We start from the raw sequence: 27,832 nt of genomic DNA, 5'->3' as shown, positions 1-27,832 counted from the left end.
GAGAGGCCATTGGTGAAGGTTCAGCCCCAATGGTAGTTGAAGGCCCAGGATTGAAGGGGTTATGTGGAGAAGTTGAGGCTTGGAACCATGACAAGAGACTATGAGAGGCTGTTAGTAAAAGTGCAGCCCAGTTGCAGCAAGGGACCCTAGCATTTTGGAGATGCTAGTACCATGGGATGACGAACAAGAAGAACAGCAACAGTAGAGTGGAGCCAGATGGAACCTAGAAGACAAGCTGTGTATGCTTCACAGGACAGAGCCAAAGAAGTGACCCAAGCCCCTTGGAGGAGCCCAGAAGATCGTGGTGAATTGAGTTAGTTATACACTTGGAGTTTGGCTTTGCTTTGCTTTGATTGACTGTGGCCTGATTCTTCCCCCTTGAAGTAAGAAGGTATTTAATTTATTTTTGATTTGACAGGAGCCCACAGTTGAGAGACTTTGAATATAAAAGACTTTGGATTTTAAAAAGAGATTGGCTATTTTAAAGAGACTGATTTTTTTAAGTGTTTGAATTTTTAAACTGTGGGACTTTTAATAGTTGGAATGTTTATATTGATATTGGGGAAGATCAAGAAAGGAGAGTTTATGGCTTAACAGTGTGTGTTTGTGTGTCAAGTTGGCAAGGAGTCAGTCAGTTGTGTGGGTTAGCTTTATGTTAACTTGCCACCAGCTAAAATTATCTGAAAGGAGGGACCCTAAGTTAAGAAAATGCCTCCATAAGATTTGGCTATAGAGCATTTTCTTAATTACTGATTGATGGGGAAAGCCCAGCCCATTATGTGTGGTACCACCCATGGGCTGGTGGTCCTTGGTTCTATAAGAAAGCAGGCTGAGCAAGCCATTTGGAGCAAGCCAGTAAGCAGCACTCCTCTGTGGTCTCTGCATCAGATCTTGCCTCTAGGTTCCTGCACTATTTGAGTTCCTGTCCTGACTTCCTTCAGTGATGAACAGCAATGCTGAAGTGTAAGCCAAATAAACCCTTTCCTCCCCAAGTTGCTTTTTGGTCATGATGTTTCATCACAGCAATAGAAACCTTAAGACATCCTTTTCACCCTCTGATTACCCTAGGGATGTGGGGTAGAATTATCCTGGAGTACTTAATAGGTAATACAGCAACCAGTAAAGATGCAGATGCAGATAAAAATTAAGCATCCCAATCAATTAAATAAATGTTCCATACATAGAATTGGCTTACCATAGAAATGAAGATCCACAAATGACATAGCTAATCCAAATTTCCAGGAAACAGTCAGAGATTCCTACTGTAAATGTTTTAGAAATTTAGAAAAACATCTTAGTTTTTTAAAAAACCTTTATGTCATAGAGTTATGTGTGGGTGATGGGACTATCCCATGAGCACATGCCAAGTCTTAACTTCTGCTGGTTCTGCTAATCAAAGACCTGTAGCCTCTGGGTCATAGCCATTAGCTCCCTCACAGTGGTTGTTGGGATACACAGTAAGGGCCTCTCTTTGAATTTCAGCCTAGAAGTTGGTGAGACTCCAAGTATGAATCTTTGCCTGTGTTTTGTTTTTTTTAAGTTGATTATTTGTAACTTCAGTGATTTAAAATTTGAATCCAGAGCTGAGCATAACACGCATTTCTTGCCCTTTGTGTGAAATTGTGAGAAGGGCAAGTAACTAAGGAAAGTAGGAATTTTTTTTTTTGGTTTTACTCTTTCTTCTCTTCATTTAAATGTCAATATTGATGTTGCTTTTTTTCTAATAAGTGTGAATCAATCTTTATATATTATTAATTCTTTCAGAATTGTGTACATGTTTGAGAATTTCTCTTAATCCAAGCAAGTTGACAATTGAAAATGACCATCACAATAATCTATTTAGATTAATCTGATGGTGATATAGGTGCTTTGCCCTTGTAAGTTCAGGATAGAAATAGGAATAGTCATTATATAACCCACAGTGGGTATGTGAATTGAAGCATGATGGGACTGATAGAGAGAAGACTGAACGAGAGTGAGCAAATAATGGAGTTGAAGGGTGGAAGTGAATCTGAGTAAGTGCGATTATGTGCTTCAATGGTTTGTTGAGTAAAGGGCACTCCTAGTGAGCACCATAATCTATTGGTGTGGCTCACTGAAAAGCAAACCAAGGGAAAGCATTAATGCTTATTGATTTTTGAAGTGCTTATATTGGTCCTGTGGGATAATGGGTCGAGAAACAAAGTATATGTACACTAGGCCAAGGCATGAAAGGTAACTGCAGGTGGGGCAGTTTGTGTTGAGGTTGGAGTCATCAGATCTTCAGCCAGCTGTTATCTCTTCAATTTTTAATCAGAGAATTACAGGCATGGACACATTCTGGTAGAATTTCCAGGGCAAGTAGCTGGAAGGATCCAGGGCTCTCGGTGAGGTATCTGACAAATAGTGAAAAAAAGATTCTAAGAAACCATGCTCACTATCCATATAAGCTGAGCCCTCAGAGGTAGTAGATCCATGGGGGTCCTGAGGGCATAGTCCCTGTGAGGCTTCAGCAAGCTTTAGGCCAGTGCTTCTCAACATGTCAGACACAACCCCCACGGGGGTCACATGCCAGATATTCTGCATATCAGAGATTTACATTAAGATTAATAAAGAAGCAAAATTACAGTTATGAAATAGCAAGAGAAATAATTTTATGGTTGGGGGTCACCACAACATGAGGAACTGCAATTAAAGGGTCTTAGCATTAGGGAGGTTGAGAACCACCACTATGGCTAACATGCATTTTTGAAAAGCAAAAATAGAGATCTTCTTGATCTTCCAGTAACTGCTTCTTTTTGAATTTGTGTAGTCTATAATGTTCCCAAATAGAGATGAATATTCAGCCAGATCTTTCCTGCTTGTGTCTCAGCATAAGCATCCTATAAACATTTTATCATCAGCGTGTTGATATTTGCTGATGTGGGTCTTGGTTCTGCCTTATAATTCCTTTGTGTTACTGTACTTATTAAGATCCTCCTTCATGGCAGAGCTGTCAGCAGGGGCTGACAGCTAGCAATTTTTCCTGGGAGCTGCAGTGGTGTTGGGGTGTTGTATAGAGCTGCATTTAAAATGTTGGTGGACAGGTAAGTTCTGAAAAGGGCTCTTATAGCACAAGGAGACCAATAATTGACAGCTGAATCTTGTGCCGTAAGAGGCTTCTGTGCAGCAAAGGAAAGCATCAGTCTAGTGAAGAGGTACCTGTAGAGTGGGAGGGAATCTTTGCCAGCTGTATAGCTGACAGAGGATTGGTGTTTAGAATATTCAACAGCTTTTACAAAATGAATCAGGAAATCCCAACAAACAAACAACCCAATTAAAAGTGAGATATGGAATAGAATTAAATATTCTCAACCTGGTCCAAGGGAAACTCTCAAGAATCTACAAGGATGACCCCAGCTAAGACTCCTAGCAATAGTGGATACTATGTAGCCTGAACTGGCCATCTCCTGTGACCAGTCAAGACTTCCATTGGAGGGATAGGGACTTCAACCCAGCACATAACCTTCAACCTATAGTCTGTCCTGCCTATAGGATGTGCTGGGATTAGGGTGGCCTCGAGATTATAGGAGTGGTCAAACAATGACTGGTCTAGCCTGAGACCCATGCCACAAGAAGGGGCCCATCCCTGACACTGCCCAAAGTACCAGGGCCCATAGGCTGGATGGCCTGGAGACCTAGGATAGAACCAACCTAACAGTATTCTGCTCTACTCATGGATTGGTGCCTAGCCCAATAATCATCAGAGAGGCTTCATCTAGCAACTGGTGGAAAGAGATGCAGAGACCAACAACCAAACATTAGGCCAAACTGGGGGAATCCTGCTGAAGAGAGGGAGGAAGGATTGTAGGAGCCAGAGGGGTCAAGGACATCACAAGAATACCCACAGAATCAACTAACCTGGGCTGTTAGGGGCTCACAGAGACTGAACTGACAACCAGGGAGCCTGCATGGGACTGACCTAGGCCCTCTGCATATATATGACGGTTGTGTAGCTTGGTCTTCTTGTGGTATTCCTAACAGTGGGAGCAGGGGCTGTCTCTGACTTTTCTATAGGCTCTTGGGAGCTTATTCCTCATAACTAGGTCACCCTGTCCAGCCTAAATACAAGGGGAGGTACCTATCCTTACTGCAACTTGATATGCCATGTATTGATACCCATGGAAAAGCAGCCTTTTTCTGAATGGAAACGGGTAAGGAGTATATGGAGGGCAGACAGGAGGTGGGGAAGGACTGGGAGGAGAGGAGGGAGGAAAACTGCAGTTGGGATGTAAAATAAATAGATAAATAAATAGAAATTCTGAAAACAAGGAGTAACAAATGGCTAACAAACACTTTTAAATGATCAAATTGGCAATTGATGGTTGCTGGGAGACAGAGTCTGTTTTCTTCAGGGATGCACCACCTGGGATACAAATAATCTTAAGTGATGGGTTGGATGCTGGGAATTAATACACTGTTATTTGACACAGTAAACTGGTGAAGCCACTTTGGAAATCTGTCTGGAGGTTGCTATAAGAAAGCAGACCCAGCAAGTCATGGAGAGCAAGCTAGTAAGCAGAATTTTTCCATGGTCTCTATCTGCTTTGGCTTCTGTCTCCAGGTTCCTACCTTGACATCCTGACCTGACTTCCCTTAATGATGGGTATTTAACTCTGTGGTTACATGAACACTCTGCTCTTCAATGTTTTTGTTCATAGTGTTTCTTACAACAATAGAAAGCCAACTAATACCCTACAGGAAAATATAAGCAAATACAATAGTGTTACAAAATACAGTTCTACCAGTCCCCCACCAGGATTCTCATTTTTACTTTGTTTGGCTGATGACTTGATACATTAACAGTTTTACAAAGATGCCATTCAAACTTCAGCCATTTGAAACACCTTACCAGGGACTTTAAACTTTTTAAAATAATATATATTTTGGTTTTTCAAGACAGGGTTTCCCTGTGTAGCTTTGCGCCTTTCCTGGAACTCACTTGGTAGCCTAGGCTGGCCTTGAACTCACAGAGATTCACCTGCCTCTGCCTCCCGAGTGCTGGATTAAAGGCGTGCGCTACTACCGCCCAGCATAATATTTTTAATTCTCTGAAAGTTCCATACATTTACACAATATATATTGATCACATCCATCTACCACTAATTCCTTCTAACTACTCCCTGTTGCCCAGCACTCCAGCTTACTACCAACCTCATGTCCTCTTTTTGTGTAATTAATAACCCCTGAGTATTGTCATTAGTGCTGATCATATGCACATGAGTCTGTGGATATCCACTAGGGCATGAACAAAAACCCTATCAACAGCCACATCACCAAGGCATAGTGACTCCCCCTCCATCAGAAGCTGTCAACTGTGAATAGCTTCTCTGACAGAGAGTCCTTGTCAGGGGACTCCCTTATCCATGCTTGGCTTTTCACTGGCTTGATCTTGTACAGGTCTTATACCAGTAACCACAGCTGCTGTGAATTCATGTGGGCAACAGCCATGTCACGTCCAGAAGTCAGTGTTTCATAGCTCTCCTCCTCATCCACTGGCTCTATATTCATTCCAGGCCCTCTTTCGTGAAGTATCCTGATCCTTGGATAATAGGATGTTCGTATAGATGACCTATCCACAGCTGAGAACTCAGTCATTTACTATTAGCCTTTTTATCCAGTTATGCGTCTCTGTATTAACCACTACCCACTGCAAAAAAGAAGCCACTCTGACTTAAATTTAGAGCAGCACATATTTAGGGGTATAAACACAAGTATTTAGAGGGAATTTTAAGTGTGGGGAGGTTTACAGACAGATTGCTCAGCTTTTATAAGAGCACTTGTTGCTCTTTCAACAAGGACCTAGATTCAGTTCCCAGTACCCATTTGTTAATTCACAACAATCTATAACTCCAGTTCCAGGAGATCTGATGCCATCCTCTGACTTCCAAGGACATCACACATGTGGTACACTATTGGTGAAATTATTAAGGCCACTCCACATAGTTAAAAGGGAGGTTTATTTTGCGGGGTAACTTACAAATGAAGGGATAGGTTGTAGGGTCTGGCAAAGGTATGGCGCAGTCTGGCGGTGTTCTGTGGAGAACTCTGCTCGGTCTACCTCCAGCGTCCAGAGTCCCAGAAGCAAGAGAGACCTCCTCTGGATCCTGGGTCTTCAGCTTCCCCCACTGCCCTGCCTTGTGGGCGTGACCATTACCGAAGCATCAAAGGGGGTTGGAACTTCCAGGCCAATGCTGGGATGGCTACCCACTACAGTACACATACTTCATACAGGCAAAACATTCATACACAAAAAAATCAGTAAATGGAATACATTTTGAGAACATGACCTTTTAGAAAAATGACAACAAAAAGATTTTCCCTTAAGGCCTATCTGCTTCCCAGTCATGAGAATTTGAGCAGATTTACAGCCCCAGCATGAAATTCTTCCTGTGCAACAGGCCTCATATCTTCTCAAAGTAGTTACTCTGCCATCATGCCAACACTGCACCATCCTGCCAGACAGGTCAGCGTTGCAACTTGCAAGGTCTGGCACTAGAGATTTAGAGATTTTTGTCCCCCAGCAACCTATATAGCACTTTCTGGTACAATGTAAGGTAGCTAGCAAGGGAGACTTTTCTGGTCAGTTGAAGTTAATTTCTCTATGTCCTGCATCCAAAGACAAGTGAGGAATAGGGTCTTGTATCTAGTTATAGTGGGCAACCAAGATCAGTTGCAACAGTCTATATTGTTTTATTAGAGACATGCCTGATCTGACTCAAAGGAAGGTATCTCATGCCTAGCATAAAGATAATCATATATAGATTTGCCTTGGGCAGCCTATATCTGTCCCTGTGTCATATGTTATAAAAATGGCTCCTAAAGGAAATACATTAGCCACTTATTATTGTGGGATGGGTGGAAATGAGCTCTGTAGCTAGTATCCCTATGATGATAGTGGCCAAGAGGTTACGAGTTTCAGCCCACAGGCCTTCGTATCTCACTAGAGAGTGGTACCAGGAAGAGATCTTTACTTACTTATGAGAGTTTTAACAGTTTAATTGCCATATAAACACTACAGTGAAAATAAGCCAAAGGAGGCAAGGAGAGAGTTCCCTGGCTAGGCCAATTAAATATTGTCAGGAAGGATGGTCCAAGGTGTAAAAGTAAAAGAGTTTACCAGACTAGAACTGATGACAAAGTTTTAATATGGAATAGGCACTGGAGATACAAATACGGTGGGCAAATTCTGAGAGGGAGAAACTGAATGAATGAAAGAATGACACTGTTGAGAGGGAATAGAGTCCTTTTATAGTAGTCAGGAAAGCTAGAAAACCTGCACAAGAACCTGCCAATTGAATTGAACAGGCATGAATTGGAGGAGGGGCCCAGGAGGCTCCATCCCCAGCTGAGGATCTATTGGCAGTTGATAACCATTGGCGAAGGAACAGTCCATTTCCTTTTGGAATGTGGCCCCTGATAGACTGTTCATGCACCAGTGGATGGTGCTATAACTATGTGCACATGGGCAGTACTAATTTGACTCAGTGAGTTATAAAAAAAGAACATACGATTGGGAGGAGGATGCAGTAACGCTGGTATCTGGTAAGAGTTACAGCATGGAGTGGAGGCAGATATGTTCAAATTGTATTTTATTTATGCATGAACTCCTCAAAGAAAAAATTTAAATTTTTTTAAAGAAGCCATTTGACCTTGTCTTCTGGGTTATTTTCATAGTTTAATTTGAGTAGATAAGCCATGGGCAGCTCACTATCCTGTTAGGTAGCAAGTTTTATTACACCATTTTTATTGAACCTTCCCTGGCTATTGGAGAGGGTCATTAGGAGTAGGCAGTGATTATTTCTGTAAGACATCACAAATCGCTGGGTCAGGTTTCAGGCAGCTAGGCTCGAACTGTGAGAAAGTGAAGGATTTTGTTCTGTATTTTTTGGCATTTTGTTTTGGGCTCTTTTTTCTCTGTATAAAGATAATGACATTTCCTCCCAAGGGAAGTCAGTACTTCTAATGGATCATTTAACCTCCAGAGCTCTCTTTGGAGTCAGAAGAGGCTTTTGCTTGACTTGTGTTAAGACATAGTTCTTTCTCTTTCACTCCTATCTGCTTTGCTCCCTTACCAGTGAAGACACTATCTGCATAAAGTATCAATCAGAGTGCCAGATGTCTAGTATAAAGTGTCCAGTGAAAAGATCATTCTACCATTTATTGTAGTATTCAATCTTAGACTATGAAGAAAGATGAGTTGTGGCCCTTCTCCTTTGCAGTTGAATGTAGAAATAGCTCAGGAATACTACTGAGTGACTCTCAATAGTAGACAGTATTTCATCAAGGCCATGAAACATACATCTTGGGGGCCCAAAGGAAGAGAAAGACGCTACATTTCTCACACTACCTCTATTCTTTCACGAAGGGCTAAAGACAACCTTTTCTGTAGAGGAGGAATTTACAGTATGCCGAGTTTTCTGGAATGGTCAGAATATTTCACAAAAAACATAGGATTTGAGCCAAAGCTTGAAATAGAAACAGTTTTATATAGGAAGACAGTGGGGGAAGGAGAGATTTAATGGGGGCGATAAGATCTGGCTTACTTATCACAAAGCCCCAAGTCAGCAATGTTCACAGCTAGTGAGGCAACTAAGCATTTTCCAAATACTCCCTAGCAACTACCCATCATTATTCAGAGCAGGCTTATCTATGCAACTTCTCTAACATCAAGTCCTAAAGTGAGCCCCAGGAGAGAAAAGGTCATCTCCCTTATCTCAACTGTCAATCCTAAGTAAACAGATGGGGCCTGGGCAGCCAAGAGTGCATCCATCAGCACAGCTGTTTGGAACAGAGCCTATACCCGCTGTTTCTCTTCACCAGAGGCATGACTCTCAGAATTGAGAGTCCAGATAGCCATTAGTCACTACTGGTTGCAGAATATGCTCCCTGCCCATACCTCACAACAACTGGTAGGCCCCTGTTCTCCAAAAGAAGAATGCTGAGGCTTGGACATCATCTAGTCATCTACCCAGTGTAGTAAATTCACTAAGAGGCACAGCTGGGAAGCCTAGACTGCATCCAATCCAAAACCTGTGCTCTTAATTACTACTACTATAGTACAGTCCAGTCTCACTAGTTCATATCAGTCATAGAATCCAAACAGACACCCCTCTCTCTAGTAATGCAACTTAATTTCAACATTTGTCTCAAGGAAACAAAGCCACGCAAAGTGATAGAGAATAAGATTTGAACAAGATACCAAAAGTAAAGTACTCCTACTTCTCTATCAACCATTGTGAGCTGCAAACCCTCAATTCCTACAAAATTTCCTAATTCAAACATCTCTCCCTCCATGGAAGTGTGACTAGATTTCATGATTTTACCTGTTTGGTCCTACACAATTATACGTAGCACTCTTCACTACTGAAAGTGTTCATGATTTTTAGATAAGATGGTTAACTCCCTCAGAAGAGGCAAAGAAGAATTACATATTAGGTCATCTGAATGTGCTGAACAATTGGGTGAGGAGGGAGTTGCTTCAACCAAGTGGTTTTGGATTCTGACTTCTCTAAGTAGACAATCTCTTTTAAAGAAAGAAATAAAAGTGATAGATCTGTGAGGAAGCATATTTGAAACCAAGACTGATAACAATTTGATCCCCAGGACTCACATGATGGAAGGAGAGAATCAATTTTAACTGTTGTCCTGTAGACAAATTTTAAATGGTCTTATTAATTAAAAAACAAACAAACAAACATTCGGGAGCCAGGTATTGGGGTGAATTCTGAAAGATCAGAGAAGCAGAACAGGCCACAGCTAACCTCACCTCGCCAACTTCTCAGCTTTGTGCTGTAGCATGTGCCCATACACACACACACACACACACACACACACACACACACACACACACACGTGCACACATGATAAATAAAATGTAAAACGGAAAAATTGAAAACAGAATGATGAAATTTGGATTGTGATTTGAAGGGATTCTGACAGAAATTCAACTTGTTTGAACTGCAGTGGTCCAGGAGCAGAGGTGGAAGAATGCCTGAAAATCAGTGACAGCTGCAATTGGGAGCATGTAGGGATGAGCACTGTGGAGTCCACAATAATTCAAAAGCATGAGCCACCTACCTCTCACTTCTCCTGTCACATGACCCTTGTCCCTTAGTCTCTGCAGTTACAAGATGAACAGTTGGTTAAAAATTAAGACAAGATCCCGGCTGTGTCAAGAGCTGCATTAAGATAACCACAGACTTATGTAAACAAGCTTTTGCAAACCCCCTGTTAAGCTTGTACTTATCACAAATTGTACTACTAGTTGTAAAATGGTATCACAAGTTGTAAATTCCCAGAATGTACCGTTACCCAAGATTTAACCTCAAATTGTAAAAATTCTTTTCTTATATCACCTCTGACACCCCTACTTGTGACTTTGGCTTTAAAAATAGCTACTCCCTCTATTCCGGGTCACAGTGTCTTTAGTTAGAAGTTCTGGTACCGCACAGTGGTAGAATAAAGTTGCCTTTGCTCATCTAATTTTGGTGTCCTGGCCCTCAACTCCCAGACCCAAAAAGCACAACTTATCCTCTTGGTTCAGATGTGCCTCATATGTTAGGGATGAAGAAAAACAGAAAGAGAAGTTCTCTTTTGGTCTATACCACAGTCCAGGATCCTACAGGAGAAGGAACTGGCTAAGCTTCGGGTTTGCAATGATTCTAGGACACTGGTGGTCAGGGTCTAGGCTGGGTATTTCTGTGTTATTGGCCTCTTATTCAAATAGTTGAAAAAAAGACTAACCTGATCCCAAAGAAGCAAGGAAACTTCTCAAAGAAAAGCAACAGAACATGTCAGGTTCACTGTCAAGAGTGACAGAAGGACACATGAGTAAAAGCAGTCAAGGGACCTAATTAATATTTTAGGGTCCTTTTTATGGGACCCTAAAGAGCACGGTTGCTAAGAGGTATAGCTTTGGTGGTTCTCTGTTTTGAGTGAATGATTCAAGTTATATAACTATTTCATTATTGTGCATATCCCTTCCTATAATGCATCTGATATTGATAATATGAATACCCAATTATTATTATTATTATTATTATTATTATTATTATTATTATGAAAAACATATTCTATTGTTGAGAGGGAATGTGAGTGAAGCTTTAGGCAGTTGGGTTCCTAAGTTGCTAATAGGTCCCTAGATGCATTGCTCAGAAAGAGGTGAGTGTGCATAGTACACGCAGCTAAAGGCCTCAGTGTGCTGACAGCATTATTGGGAGAAGGGTATGTGCATAGTGTAATCCAAGAAGAGCACTAGCTTTCTAAGCTATTCCCTATGTTTACTGCCTCAGAAGCACATTGGTGTAGTGGGAGGTGTGGGATTTGTTGAAGGATAGCCTGTTTAGAAATTGTAAGAGAACCTGTTATTGACTTTGCAGAGACAGGGATTTTCCTATGAATATATATGTTGTTAGTTGTTTTCACTCTTAGTTCTTTAGCTCTTTGCTGTTTTGGGGGGCCTACCACCCAGCTCCCAAATAAATCACATGCAAAGGCATATTCTTTATTATAAATGCCTGGCCTTAGCTTGGCTTATTGCTAGCCAGCTTTTCTTAACTTTAAATTATCCCACCTACCTTTTGCCTCTGGGCTTTTGCCTTTTCCTATTTCTGTGTAACTTTCTTTCTTTCTTATTCCATTGCTGGTTGTGTAGCTGGGTGGCTGGCCCTGGAAGTCCTCCTCTCCTTGTTCTCTTGCTCTTTCTTCTCCTCCTCCTATATTTCTCTTTCTATTTATTCTCTCTGCCTGCCATTCCTGCCAATCCTTTCTTCTGCCTCACTATTGGCCATTCAGGTCTTTATTAGACCAATCAGATGTTTTAGACAGGCAAAGAATCACAGCTTCACAGAGTTAAACAAATGCAACAAAAAATAATGCAACATGGGGTTGGGGATTTAGCTCAGTGGTAGAGCATTTGCCCTGGGTTCGGTCCTCAGCTCTGGAAAAAAAAAAAGAATGCAACACATCTTTATATTATTAAAGCAGATATTTCATAGCATAAAAAATATAACACACCTTAAAATAATATTCTGCAACATGCATATATACATGTATATATATGTGTGTGTGTGTGTGTGTGTGTGTGTACATATATAAGAAAGGATCACAGCAATGACCAGTAAAGGCATCTAGGATGAAGTACTTTCAAGAATGCTAATGTAATTACATATTCTAAAACCACATATTTGTATGAATAAAGCAAAAGGTTAAAAAAAATATAAATCTCCCAAAGAAGTCAAGCTGGTGCCTAATTAGAGCCTTCACTCCTACTGAATAGTATACATGGTACTGGATGGTTCTCTGCATGCTACAAGACAAAAAAGCTAAACACCAACCCAGTTATAAAACCTTTTATCTACAATGGTGACCCTTCTGTATGAAATGCTGCTATAATAGTAGCACAAAAGTTGTGGGCATAACTAACCAGTATCTTATTGACTTTAAGGCCTATGCCACAAAATGCTTGGGAGAACAAGAACCTGAGACTATTAGAGAACCCATGACCTAGGGGATAACCAAATACTACTATTTTTTTTAAAAAAGTGACAATAAGTGGGGCGGTGGTGGCGCACGCCTGTAACCCCAGCACACGGGAGGCAGAGGCAAGTGGATCTCTGTGAGTTTGAGGCCAGCCTGGTCTACAAAGCGAGTTCCAGGACAGCCTCCAAAGCTACAGAGAAACCCTGTCTCAAAAAACAAAAACAAACAAACAAAAAAGTAACAATAAAGATGACTCCTAATGCCATTCTTCTATATTCTTAGATATGTGCCTGGCTCAGCCATCACCAGAGAAGCTTCCTCCTGAAGCAACTTTGAACAAATACAGAGACCCACAGCCAGACATATGTGGAGAGTGAGAAACCTTGGAACAATCTGCTGTAAATAGGATGTCTGCATCAAATCACTGCCCTCAGGGATTAGGGAACCTGGCTGAAGAAGGGACAGGAGAAATTGTAAGATCCAGAGGGGATGAAGGCCACCAAAAAATAAGGCCCTCTGAATCAATGTAATCCATGCACATATGAAGGCACAGAGACTGAGGCAGCATGCCCAGGGCCTGTAACAGGTGAGCACCAGGTAGGTCCCTAGGGCTGAAAGGAGAAGGGGAAGTGGAAACATATTCTCATCCGTAACCCAGAAGGAATCGCCAATGGACAACTACTTATAAATGAAAAATTAGTTTCCTCAAAGGGAGTCTCACTGGGAAAACAAACTACTCTTAAGTGTAGGCTCCATGCCTAGCAATAGATATTCAATAGAAAACTAGCTCAATGGAAACTTTGGAGTTCCTTGTCTTCCAAGGTTGTATCAGGGCTTTTCATTTAAATTTTTTTATTAATTTATATATATATATTCTTTCTTATTATCCTACTGGTCCCTTGTATATATATTATGGCTTCAAGCTTAATGTTTTTATGGGATCCCTGAGTGTGAATGAGTGGGTCTCTCTGTTTCTTCTGTGAAATTTGATGTTAGTTTTTGTTTTATCATACTATATTATACTCTATATTACATTATATTATATATTACATATATAATTATATATTATATATAATTATATAATATTATTATATAATATAGTATTATGTATTATTATATTTATGTTATATATTATCCCTTAGAAGTCTGTCTTCTAATGAGATATACAAAAGGTGTAGATCTGGATGGGAGGGGACGTGGGGAGGAACTGGGAGGAGTAGAGGGAGGGGAAACTATAATCAGGATGTATTACATGAGGAAAAAATATTTTTAACTTATAAATGTTCAGCTGATAGCTCAGGCTTATTACTAACTAGTTCTTACAACTTGTATTAACCCATTTCTATTAACCCATTTCTATATTCTGCCACAAGTAGCTCATGTCTTTACCTGTCCTCCAGCATATCCTGCTCCCTCTGTGGCTCCTGGGGACTCCTCTGACTCCACCCTCCTTTCTCTCAGAGGCCACTGTGTCTGGCTGTCCTGCCTTATATTTTCAATAAAATGAAAAAAGTCACAAACTACAACTTAATTAAGAAAAATTTACCACTTTGCCAGCGGAACTCCAAATAAATTGGAGGAGTCAGTGTATATTCTAACAAACAATATTTTATTTTTAAAATGAATTGGGGATGCTCTGCAAGAGGGTGGAAGTGGGGCTTTTCTAAAGTCAAAATTGAGCTGATGCTACAGCTCTCTTAGGAGAAGTGGTAGCTCTGAAAAGAGCCTTTGGGTTTTGTTGGAAGTCAAAGTCATTCACTTGCTAGAGATGTACCGGACCAGCGCCATGGTGCCTTCAGCCACCGCTTGCTTGCAGATCTTGCCAGGAAGCAGAAGATGCACAGCAGTCTGGATCTCTCTAGAGTTGATCGTTGAGGTTTTGTTTTTACGGGCCAGGTTGCTTGCTTCAGTAGCGATTCTTTCAAACATATCCTTCACGAACGAATCCAAGATGCGCACGGACTGCTCAGAAAGGGTGAAGCCCACATGGACTCTTCGTAGCACCTTGGGAAAATAAATGGCAAAGCTGTTCCTATGGCGTCTGATGAGGCGGGCAGCTCGGCGCTCATCTTCCTTCATACGTTGGCGCTGGAGAAGGCGCAGAGAGCGACGCTGCTTCTTTGGCTGCTGCTTCTCCTTCTCTGAGGTGGCTTTTTTAGGCTTTTGGACCTTGACAGCCTCCTCAGATGTATCAGAGCTGTGCTTGTCCACAGCTTTTGGCTCCTCCACAGCAGTTGGCTCCTCCACAGTGGCCGTAGTGGAGGCACCTGCGACCCAGGAAGTGGCCATGACTGAAGTCAAGAAATGGCAGTTTCTGAGGTGACACACTATGCGCGTGCCATTATGCCATGTGATGGACCAACTCGACATCTGATTGGACAAAAAACCTATCGGGAAACCAATATACATATTGAGTGCTCTGCCTGGCAACATGTTACCCAATCAGAATGGGCACTCAATGTGTTTCACTAATCTCCTGATTGGAAACGGGAACCCTGGAGCCCTCTAGTTTCTCTGTGAGAGGAAGATACCCATGGACACATTATAATATTATAGGATCATGTCAGGTAACTGGTGTCATACCATTACGGCTTTGAAAGACACAATCAGAAGAAAAAAAATTCTTAAAGTGCACATATTCCAGTTCTGGTGCCTTTCAAGAGTCTGAGTTCAGTAATTCAAGTCTCATAAATTAATCTAAGCACGTTTGGGCCATTATTTGGTCTTTTTAAAAATAATAATATGTATTTTATTTTTTGAAGTTATAATTACATTATTCCCTCCCTTCTGTTTCTTCTTCCAACTCCTTTCATGCATTTCCCCTTTCTCTCAAATTCATGGCCTCTTTGTTGGTACACAGAGAGGGACAGAGACATATAAGGCACTTTATATATGTGTGTCTATATATTCATATATGTGTCTTTTATATATCTATATAAATTATATATATTCCTAAATACATATATATTCCTAAATGTTTGTGTGTGTGTGCACACGCACACACAGCATGCATGTACCAAAATACTTAAATACAAACCGACATGAGTTCAGAGGAAGCTGCCTTCCATATGGAATTTAGTGTGTATGAAATTTATTTAGAATACAGGCTTGAGGAAAGGATTAAAAGACAGAAAGAGGTCGGTGTTGGGAGAAGCAGTTGTGTATCAATAATGCAGTTCAACAAAATTCTTTGATCCCAAGCAGAATGCTTAAAGTAACCTGGTCTGCCTTTATGTAGAACAAATGACACTGGTCCACTCACCTGGATCAGTCCTGGAGGTGATCTGTTTGGGAATGTGAGATCTTGGAAAAATCAGCTCTCTGCAGTGCAGCTCATAGCTGACCTTTAGCATGTGACTGCTATCTAGCTGCTGAAGCAACAAAACTTTTCTTGAAGGAGCTTCCTGGAAGTCCAGAGGTCTATCTGTTGTAACTTCAACCTTAAATGATACTTTGGTTAAGAATACAACTCTATGAGGATAATACTTTTCTCTCAAAATGTGTTATGGCACTCTGCAGTTGACATAGACAGGTATACTGTGAAAAAATCTTGGCAACTCTACTGACTTCTAGCAGTGTCTGTGTTGTAACTGTCCTGTAGCATTTTCTAAATGAAGTATCTAGGTATAAGTTCTAAACTTAATATTTTTTTGGGGGGAAATTATCAACCATTTCTGTTTGACCATTATTTTCCCATTACCACTCACTTTTCTCCTTTGGTATACTTGTATCACATTTGTATCAATTCTTCTTGGTCTTTTCTCACATGCCTTCACAGTATTCAGCTGAGGTTTGAATTCAATATCTTGTGGATACTAAGCAAACACTCTACCAACTATGCTACATCCCCAGTACTCATGTGATTTTTTCTATCCCCCAATTTACTTATCCATGGGATATACCATGCTTGATCATTGTCATCTGTTTATGGTTTTCAAGTCTACACAAGGGTTTCCATTTTTCACAGAGGTAACATTTTCTAAACTCTGAGCATGTTTAGTAAGGCTATTTTGGTATCTTGCTAGAGCCTGCTGTGGAATAATGCACTGTAAAGATTTGTCCCTCAAATTGGTTTAATAAAACACTGATTGGCCAGTAGCCAAGCAGGAAGTATAGGTGGGGTGACCAAACTAAGAATGCTGGAAGAGGAAGCAAGATGAGAATGTAGTATTGAGAAAAGATATCAAATTACATGGTTAAACATAGATTTTAAAAAATGGGTTAATTTAAGTGTAAAAGCTAGTTAGTAATAGACCTGAACTGCCAGCTGAATATTTATAATTAAGATAAGCCTCTGTGTGGTAATTTGGGAAGCAGCTGCTAGATATTTGGGAGTTGCTGGGAGGAAAGAAACCTCTATCTACAGGAGCCTGATTTTAAGATTGGACCTTCCAGACAGAATTTGGCTTATGTTTGCCATGTTTCCTTCTACAATTAATCAGTTCATTATTTGTTTATGTGTGTGCTTACATGTGTGCATGTGGAGGTCTGAGCTCAAGCTCTAATGTCATTCCTGAGGAGCCATCTACCTTGTTCCTTTTTTTAAAGTTATTTTAATTTATTTGATGTGCATTGGTGTTTTGCCATGGGTGTTGGGTCCTTTGGAACTGGAGTTACAGGCAGTTATGAGCTGCCATGTGGGTGCTAGGACTTGAACCTGCACCCTCTGGAAGAGCAGTCAGTGCTTTCAATCACTGATCCATCTTTCCAGCCCCATCCACCTTGGTTTTGTAAATAAGGCCTCTGATTTGTTTGGAGCTGGCTAATTAAGCTAGGCTGAATGGCAAGGAAGCCCCCAAGAAGCCATCTGTCTCTACTTTTCCAGCACTGGGAGTATGAGTGTGAACCACTACATCTGGGTTTTGACATGGGTACTAGGGATCTAAACTCAGGTTTCATGATTGTGTGGAAAGTACTTTACCTACTGAGGTTTCTCTGCAGTCTATTAACTGGTCCATTCTTGAAATGTTAATATGAATTTGAAGGACATATGTTAACAGTTTATGATGAAAAAATGTTCCTGGTTCTATTTTGCCCATGTTGAGAGAGAGTTCATCAGAAACAGCAACATTTCCTTTTGCATCTCCCTTTTCATGGCTTTTTTTAAACGTCCAGCTTGGAGGATTTTTGGGTAAGATGACTGAATAAAGGCTACCTCTGTGAGTAAATGAAGAAGGGAGATCCAATGAGAAAAAGTAAAGCTCTCATTCTAAGCAAAAAGAGAGGAAGTGTTTTGAGACCCTACAAGGGAAGCTCAATGACACCTGAAACAAGAAGGACAAAGAGCTATCAGAGCAAAGAAGGACATCAAGCACAGCCTCACACATGCGGTTCTCTGGTTACAGGAGAGGAAGGCAGGGGCTGTTTCTAAAAGGTAAGACAGATAGACCATGGACAGTCCTACTCCGTGTAAGCCCACAGTCCTCATACCTGCAGTTGTCTCGGGCATGAAATGAAGTTAGAAGTTGTTCCTAGAAGGTAAGACACATATGCAGGATGGACGGTCCTACCTTAGTGTAAGCCCACAGGCCTCACACATCCAGTTTTCTGGTCACAAGAATGGAAGGTAGAGGCTGTTTCTAAAAGGTAAGACAGATAGAGGATGGACAGTCCTACCCCAGTTTAATCCCAAGACCTGATGCCTGTAATTCTCTGGTGGCAGGAGAGGAAGTAGAAGCTGTGTCTAAAAGGTAAGACAGATAGAGTATGGACAGTCATAGCCCAGTCATAGCCCATAATCCTTACATATGCAGTTTCTCTGGTGGCAGGAGAGGAAGTAGAAGCTGATTCTAAAATGTAAGAGAAATATAAGTCCTGCAGCATTATGTGCCCACATGTCTCACACATGTAGTTCTCTGGTGGCAGGAGAGGATGATAATGTCTGTTTTCAAAAGGTAAGACAGATATAGAATAAACAGTCCTACACCCAACATAAGGCCACAGTCTTCACACATGCACTTCTCTGGGGGAAGGAGAAGAAGGTAAAAGCTGTCTTTAAAAGGTAAGACAGGATGGACAGCCCTACTGTAGTATAAGCCCACAGTCCTGACTCATGGAGTTCCCTCTTCAGAGGAGTCAAGTTAGAAGTTGTTTCTAAAAGTAAGAGAGAGAGGATTGACAGTTCTAACCCTGTGTACGCCCATATTCCTAACACATGTAGTTCTCTTGTGCCAGGAGAAGGAAGGTAGAAGCTATTTCTAAATGGTAAGACAGATATAGGATGGAGAGTTCTACTACCCCCCCATCTAGACAGATACAGGATGGAGAGTTCTACTACCCCCACACCGTCTAGACAGAAACAGGATGGAGAGTTCTACTACCCCCACACCGTCTAGACAGAAACAGGATGGAGAGTTCTACTACTCCCCCCTCCCCCATCTAAGTCCACAAACCTTACACATGCAGTCCTCTAGTGAAAGGAGAGGAAGGTAGAAGCCGTTTCTCTAAGGAAAGGCAGTCTGACCCCAGTCTAAGCTGACAGACCTCCCATGTGCGGTTCTCTGGGGGCAGGCAAAGAAGGTAGAAGCTGTTTCTAAAAGGTAAGGAAGGTGTAGGATGGACAGTCCTACCCCAGTCTAAGCTTGTAATCCTCACAAATACAGTTCTCTGTTTGAAGGAGAGGAAGGAAGTTGTTATTAGATGGTAGGAGGGATACAGGATGCATAGTCCTATCCCAGTATAAGCCCACAGTCCTCATACATGCAGTTCACTGGTGGCATGAGATTGGAGATAGGAGCTGTTTCTAAAAGGTAAGACAGATATATCATGAACAGTCCTGTGGCATTAAAAGTGCACAGTCCTCACACATGGAGTTCTCTTGTCACAGGAGAGGAAGGTAGAAACTTTTATTAAATGGTAGGAGGGATATAGGATGGACAGTCCTACCCCCATTGTAAAGCCAAAGGCCTGACATGTGCACTTCTCTGATGGCAGGAGAAAAATGTAAAAACTGTTTCTATAAGGGAAGGCAGTTATAGGATAGACGGTCTTACCCCAGTATAAGCCCACAGGCCTCACACATCTAATCCTCTGGTCACGGGGAGAGTAGAAGCTCTTTCTAAAGGTAAGACAGATAGAGGATGGACAGTCCTATGGCAGTATGAACTCATAGGCCTCAAACATGCAGTTCTCTGGTGGCTTAGAAGGAAGATAAATGCTGTTTCTAAATGGTAAGACAGATATGGGATAGACAGTCCTACCCCAGTATAAGCCCTCAAGCCTGAACACATTTAGTTCCCCAGTGGCAGGAGAGGTAGGTAGAAGCTGTTGCTAAAAGGTAAGACATAGAGGATGGACAGGTCTACCCCAAGTGTAAGCTCACAGTCCTAACAAGACTCAGATCTGATTGCAAGTATTGGTGAGAGAGTGATTCCTCCATCATATGTGTCAATATTGTAGAGAAATCACATTTTGTCATTCTGTGGGACTCTGGGAGCAGCAGTCTAGAACTGTCTTGAAAGAGATTCTAATGTTAAACTCAGAGATGCCCCAGGAACTGAGAATAGGTTGAGAAGTCTCAGTTCAGCCTGCCCTAGGTCTTGGAGAGGGGAATTCTTGCAGGTAGGCAGTTGTGAAGGAGGCCTGACACAGAGAAGCCAGAGCGGTCAGGAAGCAGGAGACTTGTCTCCAGTTAGAAAATGCATAGGAAGAGAAAGTCACACCCTTAGTGACTTGAGAATGACTCTCAAGTTAGATAATTCACTCTGAGACCAGTAAGCAGATCAAACGCTGAAGTGACCTATTGTTCACTACTATAGAGATTGAGAATTCTGAAATTCCTGGCAGTGTACTGACAGGCACAGTAGCAGACTTTCCAGTAGGTAAGTAATTCTCAGGCTGTCTGAAGATGACAAAAAGAGGCATTCCATCTGTACAGATCTCAGTGCTGCTGGTTTCTACACTCTAAAACGGGGGGGGGGGACATTTTCCAGCTATAATTTTAGCCACAACAGGGCACAGCCTTAGTTTTCTTGGAAGGATGAAAGAAGACGCACAATCCTCAAACATTAAAGCTAAGTGTGGCCAAAAGAGATGCCTGCTATTCAAAGAAAGAAATTTACCAAGGTGAAGATAGCTGTGGCAGACGTTGGTTCTTGTCCAATATGGTCTTAGCAATGACATTAACTATAGGAAAGGACTCCACAATTCAACTGACATCCATTCCATGCATTAAACTGACAGTTTTCAACTTTCAAAGACCCAGAAAGAGGCTACTGAAACTTGTTTTCTTATGAGTATTTCAAAATTTATTATTGTTGTTGTTGTGTGTGTGTCTGAGGACAACATTTTAAAATTTTCTATTGAGAAAATGTTTTTCATACATATTGTGATCATGGTTTCCTTCCGCAGACTCCTCCTAGATCCTTCCCACCTTGCACTACCCAACTCTAGGCCCACTTTGTCTCTTTCTTTTTAGATAGCAAACTAACAGACAGCCAAAAAAAAAAACAAAAACCCACAAAAACTCAGAATTTTAAAAGATAGCAAAGGAAAAAAAACACAAGAAACACAAACAAAATATATATACAAACCCATAAAAATACAGAATCGAAAACTATAATATACACAATGTTTCTCAATCTTCCTAATGCCGAGTCCCTTTAATACAGTTCCTTGTAGTGGTATTGTGTTCCCCAATATATTGTGCATCCTAATAAACTTATCTGGAGTCAGAGAACAGAACAGCCACTAGATAGACATAGAGGCCAGAAAATGGTGGCACATACACCTTTAATCCTAGCATTCTGGAGGCAGAGATCTGTCTGGATCTCTGTGAATTCAAAGACACACTGGAAACAGCCAGGCATGGTGACTCACACCTTTAATCCCAGGAAGTGATGGCAGGAAGCAGAAAGGTATATAAGGTGTGAGGACTAGGAACTAGAGCCTGGTTAAGCTTTTAGCTTTTAGCAGCAGTTCAGCTGAGATGCATTTGGATGAGGACACAAAGGCATCCAGTTTGAGGAAACAGGATCAGCTGAGGAATTGGCAAGGTGAGGTGGCTGTGGCCTGTTCTGTCTCTCTGATCTTTCAGCATTCACCCCAACACCTGGCTCTGGGTTTGTTTTTATTAATAAGACCTTTTAAGATTCGTGCTACAGTTCCTCAGGTTGTGGTGACTGCCAACCATAAAACTATTTCCTTGCTACTTCATAACTATAATTTTGCTACTGTTATGAATCACAATGTAAATATCTGATATGCAGGTCATGTGATAGGTGATCCCTGTGGGATTGCCACCCACAGGTTGAGAAACACTAATATACAAGCAAAAGACCAGCAACAAAAAACATCCAAACAAAGCAATATGAGGCCAAAAGTCTACAAATATGTTGTTGAGTTCATTTTGTGTTGCCCATGTACTAGTAGTTTGGCCTGGGACCTGCTCTTATGTGTGGTTTCTACATTCAGTGAGACTCCCTTGGAGAAAACTATTTTTTCCTATGTAAGTTGTTGTCAATTGAAGATAACTTGTGGGTTATGGAAGAGTACTCATGTCCACTTCTCCTTTAAGTGCCAGGACCCCTGGCTTGGACCTATGCAGGCCCTAAGCCTGCTGCCACAGTCTCTGGGAGTTCATGTGTGCACCTGTCTTCTTGTGTGTAGAAGACAGTTTCCTCAGAACCTTTCATCCCCTCTGGCTCTTACAATCTTCTATATAGATCCTTGAACTCTAAGAGGAGGGATTTAATGAAGACATCCCATTTAGGACTGAGTATTCCAAAATCTCTCCCTCTGTACGTTGTAAAGGACAACTTTTAAGAGTCGGTTCTTTCCCCTCACCATAGGTTCTAGGCACTGAACATAAGTAGTCAGACTTGGACAGTAAATACATTAACCTACTTAGCAGTCTTGGTGACAGTCTCATTTCTTAAATATGCATTTATCAGAACTTTTACTTTATGGTATTGTTTTAATGTTTTTATTTGTTATTCTCCTTCATTTATTCATCTCATTTTATTTAGGTGCTTTTTCCACTATTAATGTTTTTTTTTCTTTTCCTTGCTTTTGTTTCCTTGTGTTTTCTCCTGCCACCAACTACATTTTTATAGTATTTTGACTTTCCCTTTCCCTTTTTACCTCCATTCCTAAATAGTTTCATTATTGGGAATCTCTTTTTTTCTTTTTAATGTCTTATTTTTTTGTTATTTATTATATTTGTGCCCCAACCTCACACATCAGCTATGGGTTCCCCCGTCCTCCCACCTCGTGTCTCCACCCACACCTTCACCCCAGCCCCCCCATTCCCATCTCCTCCAGGGCCAAGACTCCCCTGGGGATTCATTTAAACCTGGTGGATTCAGTACAGGCAGGTCCTGTCACCTCTTTCCAGGCTGAGCAAAGTGTCCCTGTGTAAACCCAAGGCTCCAAACAGCCAGCTCATGCACTAAGGGCAGGTCCGGGTCCCACTGCCTGGGTGACTCCCTAACAGTTCAAGCTATTCAATTGGCTCACTTATCCAGAGGGCCTGATCTAGCTGGGGGCTCCACAGCCTTTGGTTCACAATTCATGTGCTTCTATTTGTTTGGCTATTTGTCCCTGTGCTTTTCCAATCTTGGTCTCAACAATTCACACTCTTACAGTCCCTCCTCTTTCTCAACAATTGGACTCCTGGAGCTCCACCTGGGGCCTGGCCAAGGATCTCTGCATCCACTTCCATCAGTTATTGGATGAGAGTTCTAGCACGACCTTTAGGGTGTTTGGCCATCTGATCACCAGACTAGGTCAGATCAGGCTTTCTCTCGACCATTGCCAGAAGTCTACAGAGGATGTATCATTGTGGATTTCTGGGACCTCTCCAGCACTCTGCCTATTCCTGTTCTCATGTGGTCTTCATTTATCATGGTCTGTTATTCCTCGTTCTCCCTTTCTGTTCTTGATCCAGCTGGGATCTCCTGCTCCCCTAAGCTTTCTTTCCCTCAAACTTTGCCCTTCATTACTCCCACTGTCGTCCAGGTTGTTCACGTAGATCTCATCCATTTCTCTGTCATTGGATGATCCCTGTGTCTTTCCTAGGGTCCCGTTTTCTAGGTAGCCTCCCTGGAGTTGTGTAGCAGTCTAGTCATCTTTGTTTTACATCTAGTATCCTCCTATGAGTGAGTACATACCATGTTTGTCCTTCTGAGTCTGGGTTACCTCACTCAGGATGATTCTTTTTAGATCCATCCATTTGCCTGTAAACCTCATGATGTCATTGTTTTTCTCTGCTGAGTAGTACTCCATTGTGTATATGTACCATATTTTCTTTATCCATTCTTCAGTTGAAGGGCATCTAGGTTGTTTCCAGGTTCTGGCTATTACAAATAATGCTGATATGAACATAGTTGAGCAAATGTCCTTGTGGTATGACTGAGCATTCCTTGGGGATATGCCCAAGAGTGCTATTAATGTCTTATTTTTATAACAGCTTACAATTTTTCTTTCTATCCATCACCTTTTGTCTTCTACTTTTCTTCTCTTCTTTCTTTGTTTAACCATGTTTCTTCTTTATTCTCACTTGTTTGTCTCTTTCATTTGTCTCATCTATTTCCACGCTCACCTGAAATAGTTTTTAACCTCATAACACAGTCAGCAACAATGAGACTAGTGGGACTGGCAAACCAAGTTCCAGTGGAAGTGAGATAAGCTTCTGTGTTAAGAATAATCAGAAGCATCACATTACAAGAGACAAGAGGCAGAAAGGGGAGAGTTAGCAAGGACAAGACATGAGTGTAGAGGGCAAAAACGTCTTTGTGTACACATAAGCATAGGAAAGCCCAAAAGTGAAACACAATTTATCTCTTCAGTGATATGAGAGGCTTAGCTGTTCCTCCTGGAATGCTCAGAAAGTAGATAGTTTACAACCTGGTGATCCTTTGCTCTTTGATGACCCAGGCTCTGCCCGTATCTCCCAGAATTTGTTTTACTTATTCCAGACCCTTCCCCCCTAAATTTTGAGCATTTCTTCTAGGCCATAAAACTCATCCTTGAGTGCGATATCATTTGTACTGTACAATAGCCTAAATGGCTTCTATATTATTTTAGAGACAGGCCAAATCCTGACTCCCACAGGGATTGCGTTTACCACAGTCATTCTCCCTAAACCCTGGTCTTAAGCGTTGTTTCTTTTTTAAAAGTTTTTATTAAGAAAGTTTTTATTCATTTTACATACCAACCACAGATCCCCTTCTCATCCCTCCTCCCATTCCCCCCAGCCTTCCCCCTCCAAACCACCTCCCATCTCTTCCTCCAAAAAGGTAAGGCCTCCCATGGGGAGTCAGCAGAGCCTGGTACATTCAGTTGAGCCAAGTCCAAGCCCCTCCGTCTGCCTCAAGGCTGTTCAAGGTGTCCCACCATACATAATGGGCTCCAAAAAGCCAGTTCGTGCACCAAGGATGGATCCTGATCCTACTGCCAGGGGGCCCTTAAATAGACCAAACTACACAACTGTCTTGCTTATGCAGAGGGCCACGTCCAGTCCTATGGAGGCTTCATAGCTGTTGGTCTAAAATTCATGAGTTCCCACTAGTTTGGTTCAGTTGTCTCTGTAGGTTTCCCCATGTGAACATGATGCCTCTTGTTCACAGAATCCCTCTTCTCTCTCTTTGACCAGACTCCCAGAGTTCGCCTGGTGTTAAGCATTGTTCCTAAGTCAAAAGCTTCAGCGTAACCATGTCTTAAGTTTTGTAGTACTCACAGGACTGAGTTAATTATTATTAAAATTTTTTTCAAAATTATGCTGTGCTTTTAAATATGGCTAAAATAAATGAACAGGTGTCAGACTCTCAAAGACCTAAATCAAGCTGAACCAAGTTTCATTCTTGTCTCTTCATGGATCATTTCCTGCCTGCTATAAAGCCTGCAGGGACTCCGCCCCCCACCCCCCAGACCTGAGATGTTTGCAGTTGCATCTCCCAACATAATGGGCATTTCTGGGAACAGACAAGCAGACAAGTTTGAGGATGCAGTTATTCCCAATACAGTAAAGAAGTCTGACTTTTAAACAAATATAGCAGTCTAGTGCCACCTCAGGCTGTATGTAATTTAGGAAGTTGTGCATTTCCTGAAGTATAATAAAAGGTCAGTTCAGGAGTGGAGTTAATTAACATATATCCAGGGCTGGTAAAAGCTCCCAAAGGAGCTCTTGGCTCCAGGTTACTTTGAGGGGGAGGAGGAGGGAGAAGAAGACAAGAACGGAGGAGGAGAGGGAGGGAGGTGAGACCAGAGGCTTTTCCAATTGGGCTATCAGGCCAATAGGGTAGAAGAGGTGTCTAATATAGCCTGCTTTGGATGGTAAACAGAGCCCCCCAATCATGCCTAGTTGAATATAATCTTATAGCCACAAGGAACCAACAACCCAAGAAAAATATAAAAAGTCGTTTACTTGTAGGTACACAGGGTTACTAGTTGCGGGTTTGGAGCAAACCCCCATAGGTATCCTCCATAAAGATAGAAATGTGCTTTCATTTGGGACCCCTAAACACGTGGCAATGGCTGTAAATATCCATTTGAGATAGAAGTGTTCCTCTTCTTGGTTACATTGTGACCTTTTGTTTGGGACTCTTTTTTTTTTTTTAATCCTCTTCCTGTTTACAGGGACATATGTAAAATACTTTTTTTTTTTAACACTTAAACAATTGTGTGTTGTTGTGCCCTGGGCGCAAGATCCCCAAAGAGACCACCAGAGACACAGGGACCACCAGAGACACAGGGACCTCAAGCCATCCAACACAGTAGAGGCTGAAGGAGGTGCCCGCCCCTTTGCAAGCTCAGTTTTTAAAGGAAAAAAAAACCCATAAGGTTACATCATTTAGGGGTGCTAGTATGGGTACAATTCTGATTGGCTCAAGTTTTAGGGGCTTTTCAGAATTTCTCTGTCATCTTACTTTGTAGTTTTAACCGGTTGTTTGTCAAACTTTATAGACATTTATATTGGGGCATTCTGTGGTTAATCAGTTGTTACCAGATAGTCCTTCAAACATCCTGACTTTGTCCTATGTCAGCAGCTCTGAGAATTTTGAAACTTAGGCCTGTTTCAAGCTGGAGTGAGGGGCTTGCTTGAAATGGGGGTGCTTTGGTTCTTCAGTGTGCTGCCAGAAGACATTTCTCCCAAGCCTGTCAGAAGGTAACCTCCAGCCTGATCAGTGGGAAGGTTTAAGAGTTTCGTGAGATCAGTCTTTAATATGGGCTTATTTGACCCTTCAGTCTAGTTAGCCTCTGCCAGAACTTTTCAGTGTGAAAGCAGGTGAGATTAAAGGAATAAGTTAGATGGCCTACCCACCCGAAGAGGGAATACATAGACAAACAGGAGTTCAATTTACAAGAGAGTCTTCGCTGGAGTGTGTGTTGAGTGTGAGACAATTACTGTCTGGTCCTGGTCTGGAACAGTTTTGGCATGGGAGTAATGAAGACAGGTGTGAATCCAGTTAACCGTGACTGAACTCAGCCTAGTATGAAGTACTTTCCTAGTATGAAGTACTTTCCTAGTATGAAGTGCTTTCCTAGTATGAAGTACTTTCCAAGCAGTTTTCAGTCCTTCTTTCTGAAACTTCTTGATGCCCATGTAGTCCTGGATCAGTATGAATGACAGGGCACCAAGGAGGGAACTGGAAGGGCATCTTAAACCCTAGACTGGACTGCAACCTGGACCTGTTGGGGAGACTGGGGAGACTTTGAAAGAAACTAATTAGTAATCTCCTCAATGATATGGTCTCTTAAGTAGGGCAACCAGGAGGGTGGCCTTCCAAATATGATCAGGTGAATCCTGCTTTGTGAGGGGTGCATCTTGCCCTAAGAAGGGTCAGGAGTAAAAGGTCAGACCAATTTTCACTGGTTTGCGAAATTCATTTAGAGAGGGTCCATGCATTTGAGTTTCCCAGAGCTCAAAGGTTGGTAGGCACAGTGGAGCTTCCAGGTTATGTATAAGGCCACTGACTATTTGAGCTCTAAATGAGGCAAAAGCGGATCCACTCTGATCCAACTGACAGGGCAACCCCAACCTAGGAATAGTCTCATGTAAGAGTCTTGACCACTGTCAGAAAAGTCTTCCTCTAGCTAGCAGAGGTTTCTTTTTCATCCGGAGGTGTTTGGAAACACTAACATGAGGAAGCATTGTCTCTGTGAAGCCAACTTCCCATTTCTCACCAGGGGCTAGTTCCCTCAGATTAATGATGGGGACTCTTTTGCCCCTTGCCACTAGGTAGGTACTGCTGTTCTGGCTCTCCTGATTCTGTTGATGACAAGACTGTTTCCATTGGTTAAAAAAAAATTGGCCTCTGCTTCAGGCAGGGGTCTGGGCAAGTAGCCTGAGAAATGTCCAGCAAGTCCTTAAGGCATCAATTTTGCAGGGTTG

At 41.8% G+C, this 27,832-nt stretch overlaps 1 protein-coding gene across 1 annotated transcript; it reads right to left on the bottom strand.

Moving 5' to 3' along the window:
• Positions 1-14,256: 14,256 nt before the first annotated feature.
• Positions 14,257-14,790, bottom strand: LOC118574788 (late histone H2B.L4-like). Its single transcript, XM_036175667.1, has one exon. It carries the CDS (start codon positions 14,788-14,790, stop codon positions 14,257-14,259), a length of 534 nt encoding a protein of 177 aa, XP_036031560.1.
• Between the last annotated feature and the right edge of the window lie 13,042 nt (positions 14,791-27,832).

This window comes from Onychomys torridus, chromosome X (assembly GCF_903995425.1).
Source record: "Onychomys torridus chromosome X, mOncTor1.1, whole genome shotgun sequence".
Taxonomy (NCBI): domain Eukaryota; kingdom Metazoa; phylum Chordata; class Mammalia; order Rodentia; family Cricetidae; genus Onychomys; species Onychomys torridus.
This window is presented reverse-complemented; position numbering and strand designations above follow the sequence as displayed.

Excerpts from the sequence above, each read along its gene's own strand:
- LOC118574788 (XM_036175667.1), bottom strand. The coding sequence starts at position 14,790 with ATGGCCACTTCCTGGGTCGCAGGTGCCTCCACTACGGCCACTGTGGAG.